This window comes from Atractosteus spatula, chromosome 20, assembly GCF_055471065.1.
Source record: "Atractosteus spatula isolate fAtrSpa1 chromosome 20, fAtrSpa1.hap1, whole genome shotgun sequence".
Classification (NCBI taxonomy): domain Eukaryota; kingdom Metazoa; phylum Chordata; class Actinopteri; order Semionotiformes; family Lepisosteidae; genus Atractosteus; species Atractosteus spatula.
In genome coordinates, this window is record NC_142725.1 from 12,986,520 (window position 1) to 13,011,321 (window position 24,802).

Here is a 24,802-nt window from a genome sequence, read left to right on the forward strand (position 1 = left end):
AAGTTTGGTGAAACTCAGTATCACTCAGGCATCTTGGACTCATTTCCATTCCTGAAGTCTTTCCATAAGCGTACACAAAAAAATTGGCTTCAACACAATTTTGCAAAAACATGCCAACTAAAATGCTCTTTGGATCAAATTTATCAGCAAAAGCAGGATTCATATGTTTAGAAGTTCTGTTTGAGTAAAGCTGTCCCCACATCACTGTCCTTATCTAAAGAATCCTTGTTCTGAGTTGTTTTGAGAAAGAACTTTTAATTGCAGCTGCGGTATTTCTTGGAAGCAGAATCTTACAATTTCATGCATGCATGAGGAAGGCTGCTATAGACAATTCGCAGAGGTATCACACTGCACATCCAAACAGTTTAAACTGCCTCTGGCCAGTGAGCAGACATACTTCACACACAAAGTGTCTTTTCCTAGATGTGAAAGAGAATAATACACTTAAACACTTAAGCTGCGGCCTCTCATTGCTGTTCATTTGATTGCATGTACAAGATCAGTATTAAGCAATAAAAATGAAAATTCAGAGTTTATGTCCAGGCTTCTGTGTGTACAGTATGTGCTTTCTCTCTTTCAAATGTGTTTTTAAACAGTGTTTTAAAAATGTGTTTTAAAAAGATGCAGTGCAAAAGGTACAACCATATTGTACGCCTGTGTCACTTTTCACATGGCAAATATATACTACTACTTCAAAATGAATAGCCAGTTTTTTAATAATGCGCAAATTTGGCAGTTTATGGTATCTGCCAATTACCTACAGCACATACCTTACTTTAATCAGTCTGAGTGTAGAACTGATGCACTGGGACTCAAAAGAATCGGAGAGGCTGCACAATAATACAGTACATCGCTCAACAAACCTCCATACTCCAGTTTCAGGAACTCGTATGTAGTATGTAGTTAATTTGATTTGCTGCTGACTAGTAATTAACATGGTCAAAGACATAATCATGCCAACGGTGTAATCTAAAGTGTAATACAGTGTGGAGCGGAGAGGGCAACCCTTACTGACTTGACATCAAGTCCATGTTTGCTCTTAAGGTTACGATCACTATGAATGGCATAATTCATCGTGGCTGCTTAGCCACAGTTCTGGTGTGTATTGATACATACCTTTGTGTACTTGGTGTCCGCTCTCTGGCGAGAAATTCAAAGCCTTGAGTTGATTAAAACGCCTTAAAACTTCTTTCTTTACAGAATCTCCCAGTATGATTCTGAATTTATTGAATTCCAAGAGACAGTCAGAAAGCTCCTTTTTCTTTTCTTTAATGTTTTTTACACAAATATACCAAAATGCTACATAAGCAAGGCTGAAAAAAGTAACAATGGAATCAAGAAACATCACAGGGAATTTAGGGTTCAAGTCTATATAGTAATACTAATGGCAATGGTGTTCTACAACGTCTTTATATATATATATTTCAACATCAATATGGCATCCAATGTGGTGAGATAAATGTTCCCAGACATTTACCAAACTTGGAAACATTTTCCTTATTTTATGCACTGTTTTTATATATATTTATATAATCTTTAATTTGCAAAAAATTTACATCCAAAGCACATTGATTTATCCTACTGCGCTACGGCCAGTACACAGGAAATCAGCCCATATATACAACATTCAGACACACTCATACAGCAGTTCTCTGGGCCCGTGAGGTGTGGGCAGATTCATGCCTACAGCAAATAGTTTAAAATTTCAATTTGCACAGTCTAGTGGTCTAAGCAATAAAAAAAGCTTGCAGGCAGTTACCGGGAAAACTTTCCAAATGGAACCACATTTCTGTGCAGCTGCCCAGGTACCTCTTTTGTAATCATTTTGTAACCAAGGGTGAGGTACACCAGCCATATTCTATGACATATCTGTCCCCTCTGTGTGGTCCCATACAGATCAAGTATGTGCTACAACCATTATCTATGAAACCAAAGCATGGAGTGAATTAAAATTTGGTGCACGGTTAACATGTAAGCTTACAGGGTGTATCACTGTTAACAGTTCTTATGATCATTTAAAATTAGATTACTTTGTTGAACAGTCAGATAGGGACAGACACCACAGAATGAAATTGTTCAACTGAGTTTTGAAAGAATACAGATGTTCAGTGCAGCTGCTGAATTTGCTCAACCATATGTGATATATGTTAGATTATATAGTCTGTTATCTAAGAAAGAGGTTTTAATATACACCTTCTGCTGTCATTCAATAAGGTTGGGGCCAATTTGTCATTAACTTAGAAATTAATAAACTCACACCTTCATTTTGCTTTGTGTTCTTGCTTTGTGCTTTGCTTTGTGTTATTATAAAGATAATAAACTAGAATGTTGCATTTGAGTTTTCAATAAAACATCATTCAAATTTTTTATCAATCCATACAATACACAATATTTTATGCGGGGATATTTAAATTATTCCAGCTATTTTTTTTTAATTAACAATTTCACCTTTTTACTCAGTACCTCTTTAACTGCTGAGGGGTCAGCCAGCTTTCTCATCCTCTGGAAACGGAGCTGCTACACAGGACTGCAATTCTTGTAGCTTTAAAAGACAACTGATTTGCACACTGATCTGATGTTTCTTAACTGTTGGTCAATAGCCAAGTTTAAGGGGTAGAAATTTTCATCAGGAGATACCTTCACTGCACTTCATGATACAGTTAATTTGGTAGTACAGCCAAGTGCTGTACCATTGCATTTTCACTGTGGAAAAGCAAGGATTCTAAACTGCAAACTGTCATTTCTGTTGCGTTGCTCCCTATAATGCTGGCACTGTACTGTAAGGAACAACATGTCATACGCCATTGTTTCTTATACAAAAGTTCTTTAAATTGTTAAAACTGCATGCACATCTGGTTTTCACTATAAGAGCTTAATATTCAGAAAGGATGGGGTGCATATAATATGGTCATCACTGTCTTTCTCAGCATAGGAAGACAGGAGCCAGGCCCTATAACTGCACAAATGCTCTCACATTAGCCTCTACCCAATCAAGTCATTTCCCTGCAGGATAGTGCTTGCTTCTTACGCAACAGTTTTTTTAAAAAGATTTGCTTCTCTTGATAAAATGCTTTAATTCGTACAACACAGGGCAGTGGTTGAAAATTATTATTTGCATTTCCATTTCTTGGAAACTGGTTATAATGGAAAACCTACATGTCGGTAAACATGCCAGTACTTTGATTAACAGGAAGTGTGGTAAAGTGTTTTTTCTAAAAAGGTCTTGAAGCAGGAGCTACCTAAAGGCAAGTACTCACTGTAGAACCTTCCTATGATTCTTATTAAACAATGTAAGATACTGTAAAGTACAAAGTTAGTGCACAATATGGAGGCTGCTAATCCAATGCTGGGCCTATGACCATTTCTGTCTTGTACTGTGCATCTGTGCTCACTAGCACAAGGCATGTATACCCTCCACAGACTCTCAGAGTCCAGGTTCACAAGCTAACAGACCCTGGCCAGGGGGCAAAAAGAGGGTTCTCCCCTCAGAGCAGGAGAAAGGGAGGTTTGGTGAAGACAGGGGGGGAGGTTTGCAGTGTCAGAGCAGAGGCAGGCCTTTACTGTTTCGCAATGTCTCCTTTCTTTAAGATGATCTGCCGTTGCCATGGCGCCAGCTTGGTCTCGTCGTAGCCGAGGGTCCGTAGCTTTTCCAGCTCGCTCTTCTCCTCGTCTTCCTTCTCCTTTTTCATCCTTTCTTCCTCTTTTCTGTTGCCAGGAGACCAGAGTTGATGTTAGTGGAAGCAAACTACCTTCCAGCCAATAGCCACCACCAGCTTCTGCTATTCTCTGACATGAAAATAAGTTAGAGCTCCATGTTTAAGAAACTGCATTATAGTACCTACCTGATAAAGTGAAGAGATTATATAGATGTCGTTGTACCAACTAAAAAAAAAGTTTTCCTGTATAGTCAAAAAATGTGAGTTTTTTGTGATTATTGTTGTATTAAGAAAGCTTACATGAGAGTGGACAGAGGTCAGCCCATCTATCTCGTCTGTCTGCTAATAGCCAATTGATCAGATCAAAATTGATTTATTGTGATAGAAGACACCAACACACTCCTGAAACCTTGTGTATAAAGAAGCACTTCCTCCTCTTAAATGTCCTGCCTTACGCTGTTTCTACTGTGAGCACAGACTTCTTTTAAAGTCATGCATGAGGTCACATGTTAAACCAGGCCAGAGTGAAACAGATCTGTTTGAGTCGCCATTGATTGAACCCAAGGAATTAGCTAATCAATTTCATAAAGTGGCAGTTTAAGGACAGTGTCTGGGGAATGGGTAGAATGTCTTACCGTTTTTGCTCCCTGTGTGACCCAGAGGAAAGAAGCACAAAGAGATATCAGCACAATGACGGACAGCAGGTGAGTTTGTGAGTTTGTACACACAGCCATCTTTTGCCTTCTTGGAGTTGAGAAATTAAAAAAAACATTACATTATGTCTGAAACAACTTTATAGAAATCATATTACCAAACAACCCATAAAGTTGGACTCAAATTACTATTCTAATACAGAATTTAGAAATGGGCACTTTTTCTAACTTAACTATACTGTAGAGTTGAAACATTGGATTGACATACATATGTATAGCACGTAGAATTAAAAAAAAAATACAGTGACAAAACTATCTCCCTACAAAACTGAGAATACTGGTCTAGTTAAACAAAATGCATCTGCAAAATTGAGATAGAATAGATTAATGGTTTAAAATGCACAATATACTTAATTGGGGAAAAAGAAACTGAATAAATGTCCTCAAGAAAAGCTGAAAGGCAATAATGACAGAGACACAAACATTGCAACAGGCAAGCGAGGGATGGGAAAGACAAGAGGAAGGAAGTGTGAAGGTGAAAGATTAAAGGCGAAAGGTATTCAGACTGTGGGGAAGGTCTGTCTCTCACTTACTTCTCCTCATCCATCTTTTTCTTCATGATCTCCCTCCTCCAGGCAGGCATGGCAGCCAAGCGGGCCTCCTCCTCCTCAGTCTGCAACACAAAGTCCTAGACTTTATACGAGGCTAATTCTGATTGAAACAGAACATCTCCCCAATGCCCAAAGTCTCCGATTCAGGCACGCTAGCGTCTTTCAATGCACCCTTCCAATTCAGATGCCTGTTTTCCAATGGCTCAGACAATGTCAAGTGGTTAAAAGCTATAGGTTACAAATCTGCAGGATGGTATGGTATAGTACAGTATGGGCCCTGGTGGAAGTTATTTTGGGCACCCCTAGGGAATTCATTTTCTCTTTCCTCATATTCAGAGGAGCTGGGTCTAGACATTGACCCTTTTTCTATGCCACTGGTTCCCCATTAAATGCAGCTTGATCCATTGCACATCCTGTGATGTCAGCCCTGACCCCTGTGCTTACGTCCCTGAAGTGACAAGGTTCTGAGTTTTAACCTCTTGTGCACAATCCATATTATACTATAATATGCAAAGCTTTTCCAGCAATGCACACAGTACAAACGTTTATATGAAGATGTGTTATTTAGCAGAAAAGCCATCAGTTCTTCTCCTGCAAATAAATACAGTAGGTCTGCGTTCCTTTATGGACGGCCAGTCTTCCTCCTTATTTGCACATGCATAAGAACATAAAGGGATTCTCCCCCCGTCACATTGATATTAGCACCACTCTAAGCAGAGAACAGAAGGCCCATTGTAAAACTGCTTTTTGCACAGTGCAAGAAAATGTACAGTACAAATCATAACTCTTGAAGCAGTTCAAAGAAGGGCTAAGCACAGCAGAAAGGAGACCTCAAGACCACACCAGACAAAATAATCACATGCTACACACCATGCCCACTTGCTTCCCTCCAGTTGAACCTGATAGGTTGTCCTTGAGGCGCAGCTATGTTTTCTTAGGTTGTACAAAAGCCCCCAATAACATTGGCTGCTTGCAATCCTATCCACTGTACTCTACCAAATTGAAATCAGATTACCTCAGAGAAGGAGGTACTCTGTGCAGCTCATCTCCACTTGACTATAGATGAAGATTACTCTCAGATTGCAAACATGAAGGATTTTCACTGGCTGCACCCCCAACCCCTGCAGGTAAGATAATCTACAATTTTAATTTTTAATTATTCCCCTGGGAATTATAGAATGAGAAAAAAAAATAAGCATGGTGAAGAGACACCTGTTGACAGAGATGCAGGGAAAGTGAGTCACCATGGGCTAATGTTACAAATGAGGTCGAGTGAACATTCTAGTTTTACATGGTTAGGCAGTAATTGTTTAGCTACCTCACAGCATGGCTGTATTATCTGCAATTACCAGCACTAGGCAGGTTGAATGGTATCTGTCCCTCGTTTCATTTCAGTTGAAGGTTCCCTGAGTGACAAATGATAGGAGGAGAATTAAACAGCTGAAGTGTCTCGTTCATCCAAATCACCTGTTTCTTTCAGTGGGATATTTTTACAGCATGCAGAGGAAAAGGATTAAGGAAAGCTACATGATAGGTTTAAAATGGGTAGGAGTAGGATGAAACTGAGAGATAAAGGGAATTTGCTTTGCCATTTGCTTTGTATACACCTATGTCATTCTATATCCACGGGTCAGCTTGTTTCACAAAAGCTATTTCAAAGGATTCTGCAAGACAAGCTGGCAAAATGCATAGCTGCTTACTAAAACGCTGTTTACCTGCTGAGCAGAACTTCAAATATTTCCTGAATATCTATAAAAGTGCACCGTCTTCCCCAAAAGAATTGCAAGCAAACTTTTAACGTGTAAAAACTTCAAGCTTTTTCACCCGGACAGTTCAGAATCATGCAGTCAATGTTGTTTCAGCTACAGCTTTAAGACATTTCTGTTTTAGCTAATAAGTACAACCCTGCAGGCACCTGTGAGCAGGCATTCCAGGAGTACTTAAGATATGCAGGCATTTTCTCTTTTCTTTTAGGTTTTATAGTTTGTTTGTTTTTTAGGTCTAAAGCTCGAAGTATTGATGAAGAGGAAATCCATAGGTGGAGTGTGCACGATCATTTCCCACTGCAATCTCATCCGCCATTAAGTCGCTGGAGCACGATAAAGGAAATACAGCCATCTGCATCAGAAAGTTCTGTGAATGCTTACGTCAGTTTTCTAGGTTAAGGAGTTACTACACACTGATTTACCCTCAATAGGTCAATTGTCTTGACACCAGCTTGAACTCCGATTTAAGCATCCGTCTCTATAGTTACAAGAAGAAACCCTCTTTGCCTCCTATTGGCTAAAAGAAGATCAGAAGCTGTCTGTTGAAGTGATCTCCTTCCAGCTGTAGTAAGCCCTGGTTAGCAGGATAGGACGTGACACTAACAGGGTTAATGTCACAGGAGATGGATGCAATTCATTAAACAAGCCATATGCTTCATGACAGAAGTGATGGCTCAGTGCAGTATGTCTGCTAAGGCTTGTAAGAATGCTGGATCCAAGATCATTGTTCAAGGCACACACTGACTTTTGGCTTTCAACTCTCACAGTACAAATAAAAACGACCTTATTGCTAATCTTTTCTTTAAAGAGACACTCAAGAGATTATGTGACAAGCCCTGCTTTATTTTCTTGTTGGATAATCAAAACCAATCTTCTCAGTATTTTTTTCAGTGTTTCCTTTATTCAGATAAAGGGCCAGTTTAGGAGACACTAAGTTAGGCATCTCTTGGACACCCAATACCCAACAACTGCATGATACATAAAGCAGGAACTTCTTTGTTTTACTACAGACCTGTGATGTTTCAAAGACCAGGAATCCACAAAGGCTTTGCTAGAGAAATATTAAACTAGACCTAACTTTCCAAGTTGATTCCTTTCTCATAAGAATGCACTTGGTCTGTAAATGTCCAATTCTATCAGAAGAACTGGGTTTTGTTTTACCAAGTTAAATAGAAGACAAAAGGAAGTTGTTCTCAAGCTGTTCTACAGCACCCAAAATAGTACTCCAGCTCAGATGTCTGGCTTTACATTCTTGAAGTAGAGCACAAACAAAACAAACAACTAAACAAAACGGTTAATGCAAATAAATTTTATTCACAAGACATCATTGTGACTAGGTTCCAAATACACACCAGAGGCACACGTCAAAATTCAAACTTAGAGGACACACATTTCATCTAGGTGCTAAAATAATCATACAGTAACTGAAGCCAAGTATACTAAATGGAAACAAAGGAACCAGCCACTGTATAACTACTGTAGATGATTAGGAGGATTGATCTAATTAGGGTTTTCTTAGTAACGGCTTAAGACACAGCCATGTTGAGACAGCTGAGAAACCACCAGCTCCATTCCAAGCAAGCTGCTACTGCACAATTACAGTATGTTGTACGCAGTGTGCCTTATGCCAGTCCAACTAAGAAATATGTATCCACATTGTAAGGATAAGCCACTGAAATGTGCAGACAAACAAGTGCAACGGCCTTGACATTTGGGCTTTAAAACATGATGAAGCATAAAAATGTTAATGCACAACAAAGAACACAAGGGAAAAGAAATCACTCTAAAAATGAAGAAAGAAACGCATTGCTTCCCTGATCTTGTTGAGAAACACTTCAATGGCTTTTTACCTCTGTGCTGCTCCTTTCTGTCAGCCAATCCTTCTTTTAAACAACTGTACTCCAGGCAAGCACACTAGACCTGGAGTGACACACTGCACCATGGGGGAAAATACTCTTCAGAAGTCTTACAAGTTCTCCCACTCTTAAATTTAAAAAATGAAACCCAAAACATGCATGGAACCCAATGCAAACATATACACACAAAGAAACACCCCCTTGCCTCCCCAAAAAACATTAGAAACAAATTAAACAAATTCGAATTTTTTTTAATTCTTCTCTTTGAAATAAAATTCATATACTTCCCATCTGGTCAATAGGTCCACAGCTTTTTTTTTTAAATAAGCCCTAACAAATCAAAAGTACTGCATATCAATATCAAACTGTAGGTACTAGGAAGCACATTAGGAACGTACTGTATCTATTCCCACTTTGAGCTGTATTCACAAAACGTAGTACTTTCATCAATGCTGAAAAACCCATTGATTCTCCTGGCAGGGTAAACATTCACCATTATTCTTTCTAACCTTTTTAAAACAATTAGTGTTGCATTAGAGCACAGTTTCTACTCTACATGTCTGGGATAACATGCAGAAATGTCATATTTAAATTAAATTTCCGATTAAGATTCTCTCAATAACAAGATGATAGGCACCTGAGTGGGAGCCGAAGCCTATCCCTGCAAGCAATGGGCACAAGGCAGGATACACCCTGGATGGGATGCCAGTCCATCACAGGGCACACACAGACAGTAACACACACACCAATTAACCCACCAGTATGTCTTTGGACTGTGGGAGGAAACCGACAAACACGGAGCATACAAACTCCATGCAGATAACACCCCAGGTGTGGAATTGAAACCTATGCCCTAGTGCTGTGAGGCAACAATACTAACAATAGAAACATAATTAATAGTTAAAGTACTGTAGGTAGCTGCATCAGCATGCGTAGGTTGCAAAGGAACAGGTAATGGGTTTATTCCATGCTGAAAAGAAAAGAAAGGTGTACTCACACCTGAAGAAGGCTCCACGGCCGAAACGTTGTGTTTCCTTTTTTTTCTTTTCAGCATGGAATAAATCAGTTACCTGTTCCTTAATTAATTTAATGTTTATAAATACTGGTTCAAAGAGTAATAAAAGTTCTAGAGTACAGGGTGGTCAGATAGCACTTTCTGGAAAAGCCCACAGCAGACATTTAAACACAACCAGTCTTTTATCGCTTGGTTAGTTTAGAATCAACACAGTGGCGAAATAAGGAACTGGTTTTATCAAACCCACAGAATAGAACAAAAGGTTGTATTTGACTGTCCCTGTTACAGTACAGTCATTAGTGTACAGTACAGTGTTACATTTATCTGTGCTATACACAATGATTCTCATTGTGAGTTTTAAAACGTTGATTAATGTAGATTTTTTGTCCTAATTGTCCTAATGACTACTGAGTCTGATTCTATACTGCTCATTGCACTATTATTATACCACTGTAAACTCAGCTTTCACTGTCTGCTCTTTCTAAATTTGATTTGCATTCCATTATGCAAATTGTTCTTTATGATTGATTAAAACCCTTTTTTTTAATTCAATGACTCTGCACTGATTTTATTTTACCAAACAATAGTTTGCACCTTTGTAACCTGAACAGAACTTACTTGTTTCAACTTTATATATCATTGACACATTTCTCATAACATTGATTCATTTTAGTCATATAACAGATGCTCATGCAAATAAAATTTCACATCCTTATGTCATGTATTACCACCTGGTGGACTTTCACACATTCCACCTAAAACGTACTACATGTATATCTCCATAGTGAGGCCAAAATGAGCTTTTCTTTCATCTGTTGCATTTCCAGTGAGAAGATCCTCTGAATACAGTTGTTTTCACTCTTTTCAAGCAGCACACTTTGAGCTGCAGCTATTTCTTCTCTTACATTTCTCGCCTTTTACTGTAACTCTTTCTTTTTTGAACATTTTTATATAACTGAGCTAATCAGCCCTGGTTTTCCAAAGGTCAAATATCAAAAAGTTCAGCTTCCTTCTCTTTCCAGAAGGAGAAGCTGCGGTCTATGTATCGGCAGATCTCTTCGTTGCTGAACTCTCCCAACTCCGAGATGAGCTGGACGGAGTCCTTCCTTGTTTCCGGGATAGGCTTCAGCTCCTCCCCCAGTTCTTCAGAAGTGTCCTGCACTTCGGGCGGCCCGGGATCGAACTCTGAGTCTGGCTTTGCTTCCAGGATCGGCTCTTCTGCCTCCTCCAAAGGGGCCACTTTGCTCTCCTCCACAAAAAAGCTCTGTTTTATGTCTTCAAAGCCATCTGACCAGTCCCGCTTACCACACTCGATCTCCTCCATCACTTCCTTGTGGAACTGGCGGATGAGCTCCCAGCTATAACTGCCCACGCGGTCAAACATCTCATAGCAGAGCAGGTGGCGGAACTTGCGCTCAGCGCGGGACATGCTCATCTCCAGGAGCTGGAAATAACCCAGCATGAAGAGGTCCAGAGTCAGACTCTCATAGTCCACTGGGGCACCGCTGATGTGTGGGAGGAAGTGCTCAGGCCAGTAGATCATCTGGGAACGACTTAGACGCCTGATCTGCCGTGTGGGAACCTGGCTGATGATGGTCCGCCAGTGACCGATCAGCTTCCCCACCACCTGCCTCTGCTTCATAAAGTAGATGAGCCGGTCATCCTCGCTAGGAACCTGTTCCTCAGGATCAATCTCCGCGTTGCTGTATGATGTTTGCCGGTCACCAAAGCTGCTCCCCATAGCCGCCGAGACACTCCTTCGTCTCTTGATGTGTTTCCTCCTGAAGGAGTCCGTGAAAGTGTATTTCCTCCAGTGCTCCAGGAACAGGAATACAATTCGTTCCTTCCTCATATCTATGTACTCTTGAACATAGCTCAGATCTGTCTGTACCTCAAGGCTTCGAGTCAGCTGGTCTGAGCTAAACACAGTATCTTGGTCTACAGACAAGCTTTGGTCAATCTCTGACTGACAGAAGCTGTCTGAACCCACATAGGTTAATGGGGCATAAGAGGGCACAATGGTCGGCTCATTCACAAGATTTGTGCTCGACACGTCATGCACTGATGCTGGTAGGCTGTGGCTTGACCAGTGGATTTCATCAGTCCCATAAAGGTAGTCTTCTTCTAGGATAGGTTCTGACCTATAACTGTTGGACTCGCTTCCTATAGGCAGAGACCTTTTGCGTTTGTAAACTCGATTCGGTCTGCTGTCCAAAACCCTGGATTGGCCCTGCAGTTCATAATTGGCCTTAAGGTTCTTCACTGATACACCACACTGCCTGATTTCTTTTTCCACCTCCTCTCTGGTGGAAAATGACTGGGATCTTCCTATGTTGACAGAGGAAACGGGAGGTGCAGAGCTTGCTGGGCTTTGTGCTGGCATTTTACTGTCCTCATGTTGGGCACGAGGAGATATCATGTCTAGGATGTCGACTTCCTTCCCCCCTAATGTGGCCAGAAGAATGGCCATGCTCTTCAGCACAGTGGAAATCTTGCTACACCAGGCTGGGAGGTCTTCAGCCTGTCCCTGAACTTTCTTGGGGTTGACAGAGAAGTGCTCATGGTTTAAGGCAGCAGACACAGGCAGGAGCTGCTGGAGCTCTTGCTCAAGATGGTTCAGCTCCTTTTCCACTTTCTGGACCTTGTGCATGACCTGCAAGTTCTCAATCTGCCTCTCGATTCGAATGAGGTCGTTCTCTGTCATTAGTTCACCAAATGGGCCCAGGATTGCATTGTGGGTATGGGAGTAGTGCCAGTCTTGTGGCTGATAATACCCGCTGCCTGCAAACTAGATCAAGGATAAAACAAAAGGAGAGGGGGAAGATGTTTCCCTCAGGTTGTTGGAAGACAGTTTCAATGGATTCCTCTCCACACATTGTCTTTACATGGATTTAGTGGTGCAATGGTATTGCCTCTGGAGGGAGAGATTGGAGGCTTCAGTAAGAAAAAGTTGGAAAATGAGTAATGGAACAAGGATAGGAGCAGAACAGAGCTTCTTGACAGTAAGTAGTGCTTGTCGTGGAGCAACAATGCTTAACCAGCTCTATTTCCAGAGTTAAGCAAATTCACACGTTGTTTAAAGCAGGGATGGACAACTCTTATCCTCTATGTTTGTATCCCTGTAGTTTTCAGAGACTCTTTGTAATCAGCACTTGATTAAAACTTGGAACTAACAGATCATTTACAGTACCACCATGGAAGAAAACAAGGGGCCTTTGGAGCCCTTAATAGAGTTGTCCAACCTTTATTTTAAAAACTTTTTGCAACCAAACAAGCTAGATGCGCTGAGTGGCTTCCTTTAGTTTGTAACCTTTCTTGTTCTTAAAAGGTGTTTTGAAAAGCATTACAAAAGCCTCTTGATCTAGCTACAACACACATAAGCACTGAAACACCCCAGTAAAGAATCTCATGGAGATGAGGTCACAAGAATGAAGTGAAACCACAAACTACACAATTAGTATTACAACACTCTGGAACAGTTAAGGACATAAAGGAAAACAAAGAAAAACATATTCCTAGTCAGCAACAGCACCTAGGCTTGACTGAGAGTACACTTACTACTCAGACAGTAGTGTGCATGGGCCTTGCATCACACCACTGAATCGACATGTAAGTATTGAGAGCTGCAGTATATCCTCACCACATTGCTGCCTCTCTAATATCACTGTAACTGGCATCTCCATTGTGTCCAACAAGAGTCTTTAACCTTGTGACTGAACTTCTCAGAGTCTGGAGGCTAGCTTGGAATGGATACTGCATCTTCAATGTATCCGTTGCACCACACAGACAAGTCACTCAATCAAGTGGTGGCATCTCACACAGCTCAAAGGCATGCACAAATGGGAGAACGTTTTAAAATGGCTTTCACTGTAAGAATGCCACTTTCACATTCATGTGTGTGGAGAAACATGCGTAAAAACTGTAGTTATGGCACGTAAGAAAGGCAGTTGGCTGTTCCATGTTCTGCACCCACACTTACAAAAAACGCATGTTTTGAACTTCACTTCCAGTGAAATGACAGATGATTACAGTGAAAATGATATGGACAGAAAGCATCCACTATAATCCTGACAGATAATAGAAAACAAGAAGTAAAAAGCATAGAGGGCTTCTATGTTATCTCAATTTTCAAAAAACAAACAGTCCATTTAAAGCCTTCTTTTACTCCTTATTTAGCATGAAGCAAAAAATGATTTTATCAAGGTTTTTATCATGGCAAAATACACTTTAAGCCTTCTCTGAGTTTTTAATTATGTTTTGAAAAACAGTTATTCAATAATTAGACCATAAACAGGTGGAAAGGTGTTCAATTCATTATATATAACAACTAAACAAATATCAAATTGGTGCACAAATAAGTGATGCCAAAAAAAGCATTCAGTGAGCATTTTCAGAAGCTAATCCCGCACTCCAACTGCAGATTGTCTGCATGTTCACATACATGAAGTCTGTGATTACTAAATCATACTTTTATCCAAAGGAATGTACAAGGGCACTGAGTATTTTACTGGGACAATCTGAGGGAAGTACCTTGTTCAAGGGTTAATGTCTCAATTGGGATTTGAACCCATAACCTTCTAGCTATTTGTTCGGAGCTCTAAGCTATGTTCTTGACTGCTATTTTCTATCTGTTCTATGGTCTTGTTGAAACAGAGTGGATTTGCACATCTTCTGTTTGTGACTCTGTCTTCTCCTAGCACCTTCTCACTAACTGGATTAAATAAGCAAGGGATCAGGGGCACCTCTGTGTCTTAATGATGACAGACTAACTGGCAGCCAGTGCTGGCTCTACATACAGTTGGGGTTGCCCATAGCCCTAAATCCTGACAATACTTAACACTGCATCAAATAAGCAACAGGATTTCCTTTGGATTAAGCCCTGGCATCATACAACTCAGGATTCTGCCACCTCTGTCCTTGCCCTGTCTAGTGTTGAGAGTAATCCTTTATTATTTTCATCTCTCAGGATGCCCATGCCAAGAGACAGTGCATTCGTCAAAGCAGTAAGCACTGACTGCTCTGATAATATTACTCCCCCTGTCTGGTGCTACAGTCAAGTTATTATTTTAATGGTCTCCTTTCATTTTTGGACAAACTTATTTCACACTTTCCTAGGTTCCCCGGTTTAAAAGTGGGTATTACGTTAACTTTGTTCTATGGAGAGGAAACTTCACGTGAAAAAGAAATCGTATTGGTACATATAGGAGTTATAAGTAATGTTCTTCAAAGACACATTTTACATTCTATATCAAATTAGGCAAGACACCGTCTGTCTTTTGGGTGCTTGACTTAAAAAATTAAAGGTATAAAATGAAGCTCCTGGTTCTGAGCTCAGGGAAGGATCTGGACTGTTCTGAAACTCCATTCACGGTTGAGTTATCGAAAAGAGAGCAAAAGCAGGTTCATGCAGTTCAACAAGCACATCACACATCAATGGATCCACTCAGCTCCCGATCCCTGGTTTCTGAGAGGAAATGCTGTTGCTCTTTTATGGCCTCCTCTTTTGAGACCTTTAGGTGTCTAGTGAAAGACGCATACTAGCTAACTTGCAGCACAAACCCGAGAAAACAGGGATGCCTGAGCCCTCCATCCGCCCGGTCTCGCTCGACATACCTTCCGTTTGAGCTCCTCCTCCTCCTGCATCTTCATCTGCATCTTGCGCACCATCACCTGTCTCTTCCACTCGGGGATGGGCCTGCCCTGCTCGTCGTGGGTGGGCACCAGTGTCTCCACGTCCACCAGGCTCCCCTTGCGGCCCAGCTTGGGCTCCGCGTTGCCGTTCACCATGGGGGAGAGCTGCTCCGAGCTTGTAGCTGCAGCCCTGGGGGCCAGTGTACTGCCTGGGGCAGATGTGGAGGGTGTGGGTGGCTCTGTGGGACTGGGGGAGGAGGTGGGTGGAGAGTTGGGAGCCGGGGGCGGAGATGTAGGGGTCTCTGCCTGCAATGATACAGTGATGACAATTAGGCAGAGAGCCATGCTATTGGATTGACTGATATCAGAGCCTGTTGAAAGGGTAATACCTAGACAGATACCACCCACGTAGAGAGCAGTATTGGGTGGGTGAAGGTAGCTTTTCTCAACAGAAATCCCTTCACTCAAAAGGAAATGTAGGTGGCTTTAAGTATTTAAAATCCAGTTTGCAGGATGGGTCTTGACTGCAGAAGAATTTTAGAAGCTTTAAAACAGATGCACTAGAAAGTAACATAAATAGAATTGATAATCATTAGGACTACCAGTAACGATAAAGAATGGACTCTGATTTCCCTATAAGAGTACGAGATTGCTTATGACTAAAGCAGTCCTAATTAAAGGATACAATGAAGATACCGGTTTCAGACAGCCTTAGGTGAATGATTACAAAGTATTTAGAGGAGCAATAGCTTGTAAAATAAAACATAACATCCAAAGATAATGGTCAAAACCTTTCCTACTAAATGTAATAATAAGAAAAGCTTCCCAATAATATGCAAGTAAAAACCCTAATTGCTTTGATGGAGTATCTCTCCATTAGGAGATATAATCCTTCCTGATGAAGCCATAAAACTGTTTGCGTGCCACAATCCCAACATCATAATTGCTTATTATTTCTAATTGCTGGGCTGCAGCTTTCTAGTCAGGAGGTAGTTATGCAAGTAACAGTGGCAAACACTGCTGCTGTTATGTGAGCAACAGCAATCTGGAGCAGGCCATTGAGCTTCCCCTTCTATGCTCTTTATCATGCAAGTTTAAAAGTTGATCAGGAATGACATGAGTCATTACTCAACAAAGTCAAATCCTTCGGTTCTTAGCAACCAGATGTACAATGCAAATGGCTGTCAACAAACGGAACAGTGCAGCTAAAAGCAAGATCACTTTTCCTATGTGTGGTTGTCAGACTGGCTACATGGACCTTTAGTCATGTGGGAACAAGGGGGATTATAAATGCTTACTCTTATCCTTTACAAATTTTAACAATGACTTCAATTGAATTTTCTCAAATGAAAGGTATTTTTTCTGAATTGAGAGCAGGATTATGCTAAATTGATGTGCAAACACGAGCCTGAGAAATTAGTTCTTTAAGACTACTGAGCAAACTGAAAACATTTTTGTAGTTTTCCATTAAGAACATGTCGTATCAAGGAGGCTTAGGAAACATTAACATTTTAGATTTTATAACATTTATAATTGTACAGGATGTAAAAAATAAATCAAACCGGTGTTGCATTACAGTACACTGCAATTCCCTATGTTTTAGGTGCTGAAGGAAAATGTTTTTAATTTTTTAGTATTGTGGAGTCTTGTGTTCATTCCATACTTTCAGCATAAAATGACACGGTTACATAACAAGTATAACAAAGATCATAGGCAATTACTGTACAATGAGTATTGTTTCAAAATTAAGTTGGGCTATGGCTGTAGTGTTTTGTGGTTTTAGTTTCATGAACCAACCGCAGTTAAAAACACTTTTATTAGAAATGATCAAAAAGCAATATGGCATGCTATTTTGAAAATAAACCATTAATATTCTTGTGCAATTCAAGGAAAAAGATACCTTTTCTTATAAACTGCAGCACCCTATACTCTGTAATATCCAATACAGTGGAATAAAGTATTTTAATGGAAAATTGTCTTATAAAGGAAAAAGGAAGTATTACGTCTTGTCTTTAACCTGATGCAACTAACATAGTGCTTAAGGCTACTAGGAGGTACCCCGTATTTTGTAGGTGTAAGTTTGGATATCACTAAAATAGACAAAACCAACTCCATCCCTCAGCTACTTTGTACCCTCAAAGAGAAGGATATAGACATGCATGTGAAGCAGGGAGACACAATACATGAATCAGCACTTGCCTGAGGACCTACATTAAAGGAGCCATCTTTGTCAATACCAGTGCCATCGGCTGACTTGCCAGGTCATCAGCAATGAACAAACCCCATTTAAATGGGGCTTGTATAGATAAGGTATATTAGACTTACTGCAGTGTGTAAGCGTGCCTTCAGTAACCTCAATCGGCCAGCCCCAGATCCACCTTGGGCAGGACACCAGGGTGGATCTGGGGTGTATCAGTGATGCGGATTGTGGGGAGATTGCAAAATAAAACTCTTTTGCTACAGTAGCTACTGTGTGCAAATACTAAGAGTTTTTTACTCTGAAATCAAGATACCACTGTGAACAGTAATATAATGCACTCACATTCTGCCCTTGGTGCCCGCTGTTGGAAAAGACTGTGGTATATCCTCTGCTGTGTGGTGTTGGCTTCAGACTCTTCCCTGCTTTGATTTCTGCCAGCAGTTCTGAATTGTCACCAGTTGGGGACATCATGTTGAATGACTTTGTACCTGAGAGAGAGAGAGAGAGTTGGGGAAAGGGAAGCTTTGTTAGTAAGCAGGACTGTCAATCATAACTCTACTCTCCACGCTTTGGTTTCTATTAATATAAATGAGCTGAGTGGAATAGGACAATGCATTGTTGTTTTCATTTGGCACATGGCAGATAGTTTAATAATGATAGTGTTTGTTCTTATTAAGGTACAGTACACCAATCAGGTGTTAACTCCCAAAACTGGAGATAATGTTATTAAAATGAAATGTTAGTGTTAAGCCCCTTTTACTCCTTGACATGTACCTCTGAATGTATAAAAGCTACACGACACCCTAACCGGATAAAATGGCAGTCTGACGATCTTAATAATATAACAGAACCTCATTTTATATGGTAATTTTTCTCAGAATGATATTCCAGAAAAATCTCCCTTTCTGGATAGCTTCATCTGAACAATATCCAAGTGAGTGTCTCTTTAGTCATAGAATCAAAGTGCTGGTAAGATAAAGCAATAAAGTCTTCCGTGAGAGACTAAGGTAGAGGGCAGTGCTAATTTAATTTAAACTCCTGAGATTACCATCACTTAAGCATAGCATCTAGGCAGAATGGCATAGCATCTGCCACAATTTCCAACAATTTCCAACTTTGCCTCAACTTAATCTCAATTAAAATACCAGACTGTAGACGATAATCAGCTTGTTCAGGAGAAACGACCCTAAAATCTGTCTCAGATTCATACTGGCCTTTTATTTTTAATACCCAGAACAAAAGCCATTTTGTCTAGCACTTCACAGTGCAGGGGTGTGTTTAACAACAAGAGGGAGCTCTTGAACAGGATTTCCTTTGCATGAATTTTTAACAGAACTTAGATGCTGAATTCTTTCACGAGACTTATGAAATTTTTGTTTTTGCAGATATTATTCACAGACCATTGTCGAACACTTTGGATTTGGCAACATTGAGACAATTCTTAAATTATGATCATATGATGAAACCAGTATTGTTTGCAAGGTCAAGCTGGGTAATGATAGTTGAAAAAATGTTTATGGAACATGCAGGAAGGAGTCCTGCTTTCAGACCCAAAAGCTAATAGTGATGACAAAGCATATATTCACACACCCAACTATATAGCAAGCCTATTAACTTCAAATAAAAATCCTATAAATAAAATTTCCCCCGACTTTTACTCAGGGATCAATTTGATGCTAGCATAAGTGTTCATTTACTGTAAGTCAAAGTGATCAACAGAAAGAGAATCACATCCAAGTCTTTTTAACCCTCTTAGAGAGGGCCAATTCAACACGACAAAATAATTCAAGCCAAAACTGAGACTCGGCCAAAACTGAGAAAGGCTTCCAGGATTGGATGTGATGAGGGAATTCACACAAATCAAAACTAATTTTTTATTGAACAGCAGCAGAAGCAATTATCTCCTAAAATCGCAAATATGCATACTGTTGCTGTTCACAAGACTCCGAAAAGGCTATGTTTGACTGTACTCAGTAAGCACAAAGGACATCACTGCCTGTGTAGCCAGTGAAATTCTGTCTTTACTGTAGGCTGCATATATTTAAAAATGCTGCTAACAAGCAACATGCATATTATCAGTGAGTGAAAATCAATAGAGCTCTCAATTTGGAATGCAGTTGATCTACCCTGTAAAAGAAACATGTGCTAAAAGAATACAAAAACTTTCAAATAACCACTTTTATACAATAAAATCATCCACAGCTCAACAGAACGTTAAAGAAAAAGAAAACTAATACAGTACATCACCTGCTCTTAAGCTGGCGAGACGAGTCTCTTCTGAACTGGTGAACGAGCTACAACGCTTAGCGTTCTTTCATGCCTGTTTGAGTTCCAAAGACTCAGATCTCTTAGGGGCAATGCATAAAGGCTGAGCCGAGACCAGTGTCTCCTTCTCTCTCTCTTTCTGGGAGACTGGAGCATGGTTCTTAGGAGCCTATCACAGCCCAGGGGAATCTAAAGGAATCAGCTGTAATTAGCAAAGACATGGAACGGCTGCCAAATTGGGAACGGACTTAAGTCACCCCTCACCCTGCCCCCTCCACCCGACACCAAACAGCATGGCAGCTGCTCGTGTGCGGGATTAGTGAGAACATTCTGAAATGCACAGCAAAAAGATGCAATTGCCAACCTGACTGAGCATACACCCTAAACACAGGCTAAACTGGACAACTGGATGAAAGACTACGCAGCCGTTACAGAAGCACCGCTCTTCATGTGGTACACATGGAGACGTCCAGCTGCTTGGGTAGGAATGACACGAGGTGCCTTGGCAGAACAGACCTATTGGCAAGGGTGGTCCTGTCCTTCAAGCCTGGCAGATTTCCACATCATGCAATGCAAGAGAACTGTCTGGGTATTTGTGGTGAGGTGAAGGTCTAACAATTAACATTTTTAGCACTTTTTTCCATTTATGTCTGATGTGCTTGTTGATCTGCAGGAACGGCTCCTGTCTTTTCTCTTTTGAAAACCCAACAGGGAATGAAGTTTCAGAACAGTCCAGGTCCTTCCTTGATCTCAAAACCAGGAGCTTCATATTTATACAGCACCTTCGATATTCGAACCCAAGCCCACAAAAGACAGAGGATGTCTTGCCTGTTTTGACATAGAATGTAAAATGTATCTTAAGTACACTGCTCATACTCCCATGTGTACCACTGAAGGTTTCTTTTTTAGATTTCCATGATTTTTTCCATTTTGTTCATCAAAGCCGTAGAGGTTCCAAGCACTGATGGCATATTCTGAAGAAACAGTAGACTAAAATGGCTCATCAAACCAAAGAAGGCCTCCTTTGTAGCCATATCCCATTCATCCCTCTGTCTACTACACAGCCCATCCCACACTAGGAGACAGGTCGAGAGCGCTGATGTCCGGGCAGTGTCATCACTCCCCCTTCCCAAATAATGTCACAGAACACCAAATGGACTTATGAAATGCCTCCTATTAAGCACCCTAAAGTTGCACGTTTTAGATTTCATATCAAACATTAGCAGTACCCGGTTGGTTAAATGGATAATGAAGAATACTTCTAATGGGAAGAACAGAAAACCTTATAAATGGATTAACTCCTCTTTATCCCCCAAAAGGTTCATGTCTGGTAATCATGTATCAGTAGCCTGCCCTAGAGCTCTGCATTGCCAAAGAAAAAACACAGCAGTGTTAAACCATCCAGACACTGATTCCTGGAGCCAAACCCAGAGTTTCTGATTAGTTCACATGTCCCACAGGTTCTAAGCACTGTTTGTGCTTCTGTAACTCAGGCCATTATAAGAGAATTATATTTATCCCTCTCAAAAGCAAGCAAAGCCAAAACCTTCTCAGAAAATCCTAGCTTCAGTTACTCTCCCCAGGCAAATCTCAATTCCCCGTGACACTTCAATTCTCCTACAGTTATATTTTTTTTGTTCTCATTGGTTTTTGAGCATGCTACAGCATGGATGCATAGCCTTTCGATACCAATGGAATCAGCAGGTGTGAGATAAGTGCTTGGAACTGGAGGGTGTGGTGGTGCATAGTGTTCATGAACTGGTGCAGGTACTGTAACTGGTGGGATGTTGAAGTGTAATAGGTGCCTAAGGGAGGCCCTCTCCTTTCAGGATCCTCCCTTTGGAACAAACAACAAAGTGGGATTAAATATTCAGCAGCAGGCAGTCACAATGGAAAAGCAGGTGTTTGGAATCCAAACACAATGTCGGTATGACAACAAAAGTAACCTTCTTAAAGGGACCGCAGAGCATTTTTAAAAAAAAAAATTAAACATCATTAAAGGAAGTGAAGTCCTATTCTTCAATGTCTAACCTTCAATCAAAATAGCAAGATCTGTATAAAACAAACAGACATGATAACACAGGATTAAAGGATTAAAGGTACAGTGTACACATTTATTCTAGACTGGGTTGTTGAATCTCAAATTGTGCCTGCCTCAGAATCTGTCCTTTCAATTTCATTTAAAACTCTGCTGGTTTCCTTGTGATTTCTGAAATCTGCTCCTCTCTGCTTTGGATTCTGCATCAGCTCTTTAAGATCTGTTCCAGTATAACAGTATTCCAAAACTCCCGTTCTTGCCAGCCACTCTTCCCATTGGACTCTCGTATCTCCAGTCCCCTCTGACTTCCTGCTGCCCCCTTTTACTCTCTCATGTATCTGGTAGCTATGTTCCCTTCCTGGTCATTTTCCTCCTTTTATCCCGCAATGGTGAAACAAGCTACTTTCATTCCTAAGAACTGCACCATTTCAAAACTGCTGGCTCAGCAGTCTCTCTCCATGCATTGCAACTATCCGATTAGTTTTCTCCAGCATTGCCCCACAAGGCATCACGTTACAAGCCCCTTTTATTCAAATCCTTTTCTACTGCAAGATCTCACATTTGTGATTGCTCTTAGTCTAATTTTAAATGTTGTAGATTAATTGTGTGGCATGGATGTATTGTTATTATTATTATCATATTATAATAATTATATTATATATAATTATAATAATATAATATATATTACATATATTATAATAATAATGATGATAGTAATAATAATAAATGCAGATGCTAATGGTCAGAATTGCCTTATTCACATTCTCTCCTTCTGCAGACCAAAACCACCAGGGCTAATGACAAGCCATGTGCGTTTTTCTAATGAATTTGAATTTTCAGATATGTTAATGATAACATACCAGGGTATCTGGGATAAAGGAAATAAAAGTGACCAGCTACAGGAAACCAACAGCAAATGATGCTAGTAACACAACAGACTGATGTTAAGAGAGGCCTAGAGAACATCTATACAGTCTCTGTACTTACTTTTCATTTGTCTGAGTGTGTTCGCTTCGAAGTTGAAAGCAGGTTTAGTGGAGGAGTTGGAGAGGAGAATGGCAAGGCAGTGAGAGAGATAAGAGTGCAGCACCTCAGAAAAGGGAGGGAGTGGAGGCAGACCAAGGTGAGATAAAGAGGGAAGGTGGAACAGTAAGCAGTCAGCCGGGAGAGAACAAGGCAGGTTGACATCCCACCCACACATACGGAGGGAGGATAGTGTGATGACAGGCAGGATACAGGGAAAAGGACAGGGCCACGGGAAGGCAAAGAAATGAAGAGGAAAAAAAGGAGAAGAGAAACTGGATTAGTTAAACTGCAAGCCAAGAAACCAATCAAATAAAAAGAAATGTCTCTCTTTAAACCAGACATTTTCCCATGCTTTTTGAAATGAAGAGTTTGAAACTTCATACACGTATCCCCTTTTTATAGTCAGTGTTCTGTGACCTCTCAGTGACAGCTGAGCTATGTAGACTCGCGTGTGTCCTGACACAACAACTGACTCCTGCTTGCTGGAAATATTTGAATGGAATTTGCATCTTCGGTCCTGACGATGTTTCAGAAATCATGAATAAACTGTAAGCTTCTGTTGAGACGTATAATGCTGTTACTCTTAGTAAAATGATAATGCGTTATTACAAGATTGTGTTTATAAAACTGTTACGTTGCTGTGAAGAAAAATTCTGGATTGGAATTGGGCATGTCTTGCATGTGGCTGTGACGTACATTGGAACCACAGCCTGAGCAAAAGATGAAAATGCCAACTAGAGCTTTCTGTAATATTAAAACCCTTTCAATATAGTAGGCTTAATAAACAATGAGCGCTAAGCTCAGGAAACAGGAGGCGTGCAGAAAATACGTCTTATATCTTAATTGGTAATCCCATCAAATCCACTGAGTAAAATCATTTTAATACCTGATGTTTGCAGCTCACTGTACAGTATGATCCCTTAACAACTTCCAAGCCCTGGTCACCAAAGACCCAGTGTCTGCTGGTGCTCATCCCAGCTGGATTTCTGGTGTGCAACTGAATCCTTGTTTGAAGTACTATTGCAACTGATTAGACCATTTGAACGGTTTTCTGATCCAAAAGTGTTTTCTAGTGACTTGAAAGGTAAATTCAAAAGACTGTCCAATTGCATAGAATGTTGAATAATTTAGTTAATCCTGGACTTCAAGTAAATCAAGAAAAAACAACACTAGGAGACACTCTGATCACGTGGATTGGAAATCCAAAACTGCTCTCCTTAACACAATTAAAATTAATATTGCTTACTTCTTGTCAATTGGAATCGGTCAGCTCAATATATATAGTATATAATATTCTCCATATTAGACAAAAACATTTTACAGTACATAAAAATACAATACAGCAATACTCATGGTTGGATACAGTATTACATTTAGAGCAATTGTGGGGTTGTAACACGGCTACCTCTATATCAAGTGCAAAAAATGCAACAGCAGTGATGATCGGATGATGCACAGTGGAGTTTATAATGCTCAGATAATCGATGACATTACCTTAAGTCTTTTAACATCTCATAGTCGATGTCATCTGAGAGCTATAAGTGGTTACTAAAGCCCCTAAAATCTGTATAATCAAATCACTTCAAAAGCCAGCAAAAACATTGTAGAGTCTTGCTAATTCAATGTTGCATTTAAGGAGAGATTGTGAAGAAAGGATTTACAACATCAAATTTGAACCAGATGATAATAAAAGTGCAGCAAATGTAAAAAGTACCAACAGTTTAAAAGTTGCTAGAGTTACGTAGGAGAGCACACAGCAGGAAACGTAATGAAATATGAAATGTCTTGCAGTATACAGTATGTTAACCAGTCTTCCTAATCAGCATAGCATCACCTGTATGACAGCACAGACAATCGCTACAGTTCTAAACCGTGGAGCTGGAGTCACGTTCCCACATTTGATGCGCAGTGCCCTCAGAAGGGGAGTGTATGGTGAAAACCTCTTCCCAACCGAAATCTCCATGGATCCATCCCATAAGCAGCTCATGGCTGCTGGCTCTAACAGTTTCTCGCTGTGTCTGGTCAGCTGTAACTTTTCTCCTCAGTGGCCAACACCTGCAGCCACCTTGGACTTGTTTCTTTAGA

General features: G+C 40.4%; 2 protein-coding genes across 2 annotated transcripts in view; both read right to left on the minus strand.

The window, feature by feature from the left end:
- Positions 1-1,267: 1,267 nt before the first annotated feature.
- espn (espin) overlaps positions 1,268-24,802 on the minus strand; it is a 61,667-nt gene continuing 38,132 nt past the window's right edge. The window contains exons 10-15 of the mRNA XM_088938115.1: positions 22,679-22,702; positions 17,731-17,876; positions 15,171-15,494; positions 4,903-4,982; positions 4,292-4,312; positions 1,268-3,705 (exon numbers count right to left, since the gene is read on the minus strand). Coding sequence (XP_088794241.1) covers positions 3,558-3,705; positions 4,292-4,312; positions 4,903-4,982; positions 15,171-15,494; positions 17,731-17,876; positions 22,679-22,702 — 743 coding nt within the window. The 3' untranslated portion in view covers positions 1,268-3,557. The remainder of the gene's footprint in view (positions 3,706-4,291; positions 4,313-4,902; positions 4,983-15,170; positions 15,495-17,730; positions 17,877-22,678; positions 22,703-24,802) is intronic.
- LOC148817570 (espin-like protein) lies at positions 10,543-12,261 on the minus strand. The gene has a single exon (XM_088938077.1). The coding sequence runs from the start codon at positions 12,259-12,261 to the stop codon at positions 10,543-10,545; it is 1,719 nt and encodes a 572-aa protein (XP_088794203.1).

Coding starts and splice junctions, on each gene's coding strand:
- LOC148817570 (XM_088938077.1), bottom strand. CDS start 12,261: ATGACAGAGAACGACCTCATTCGAATCGAGAGGCAGATTGAGAACTTG.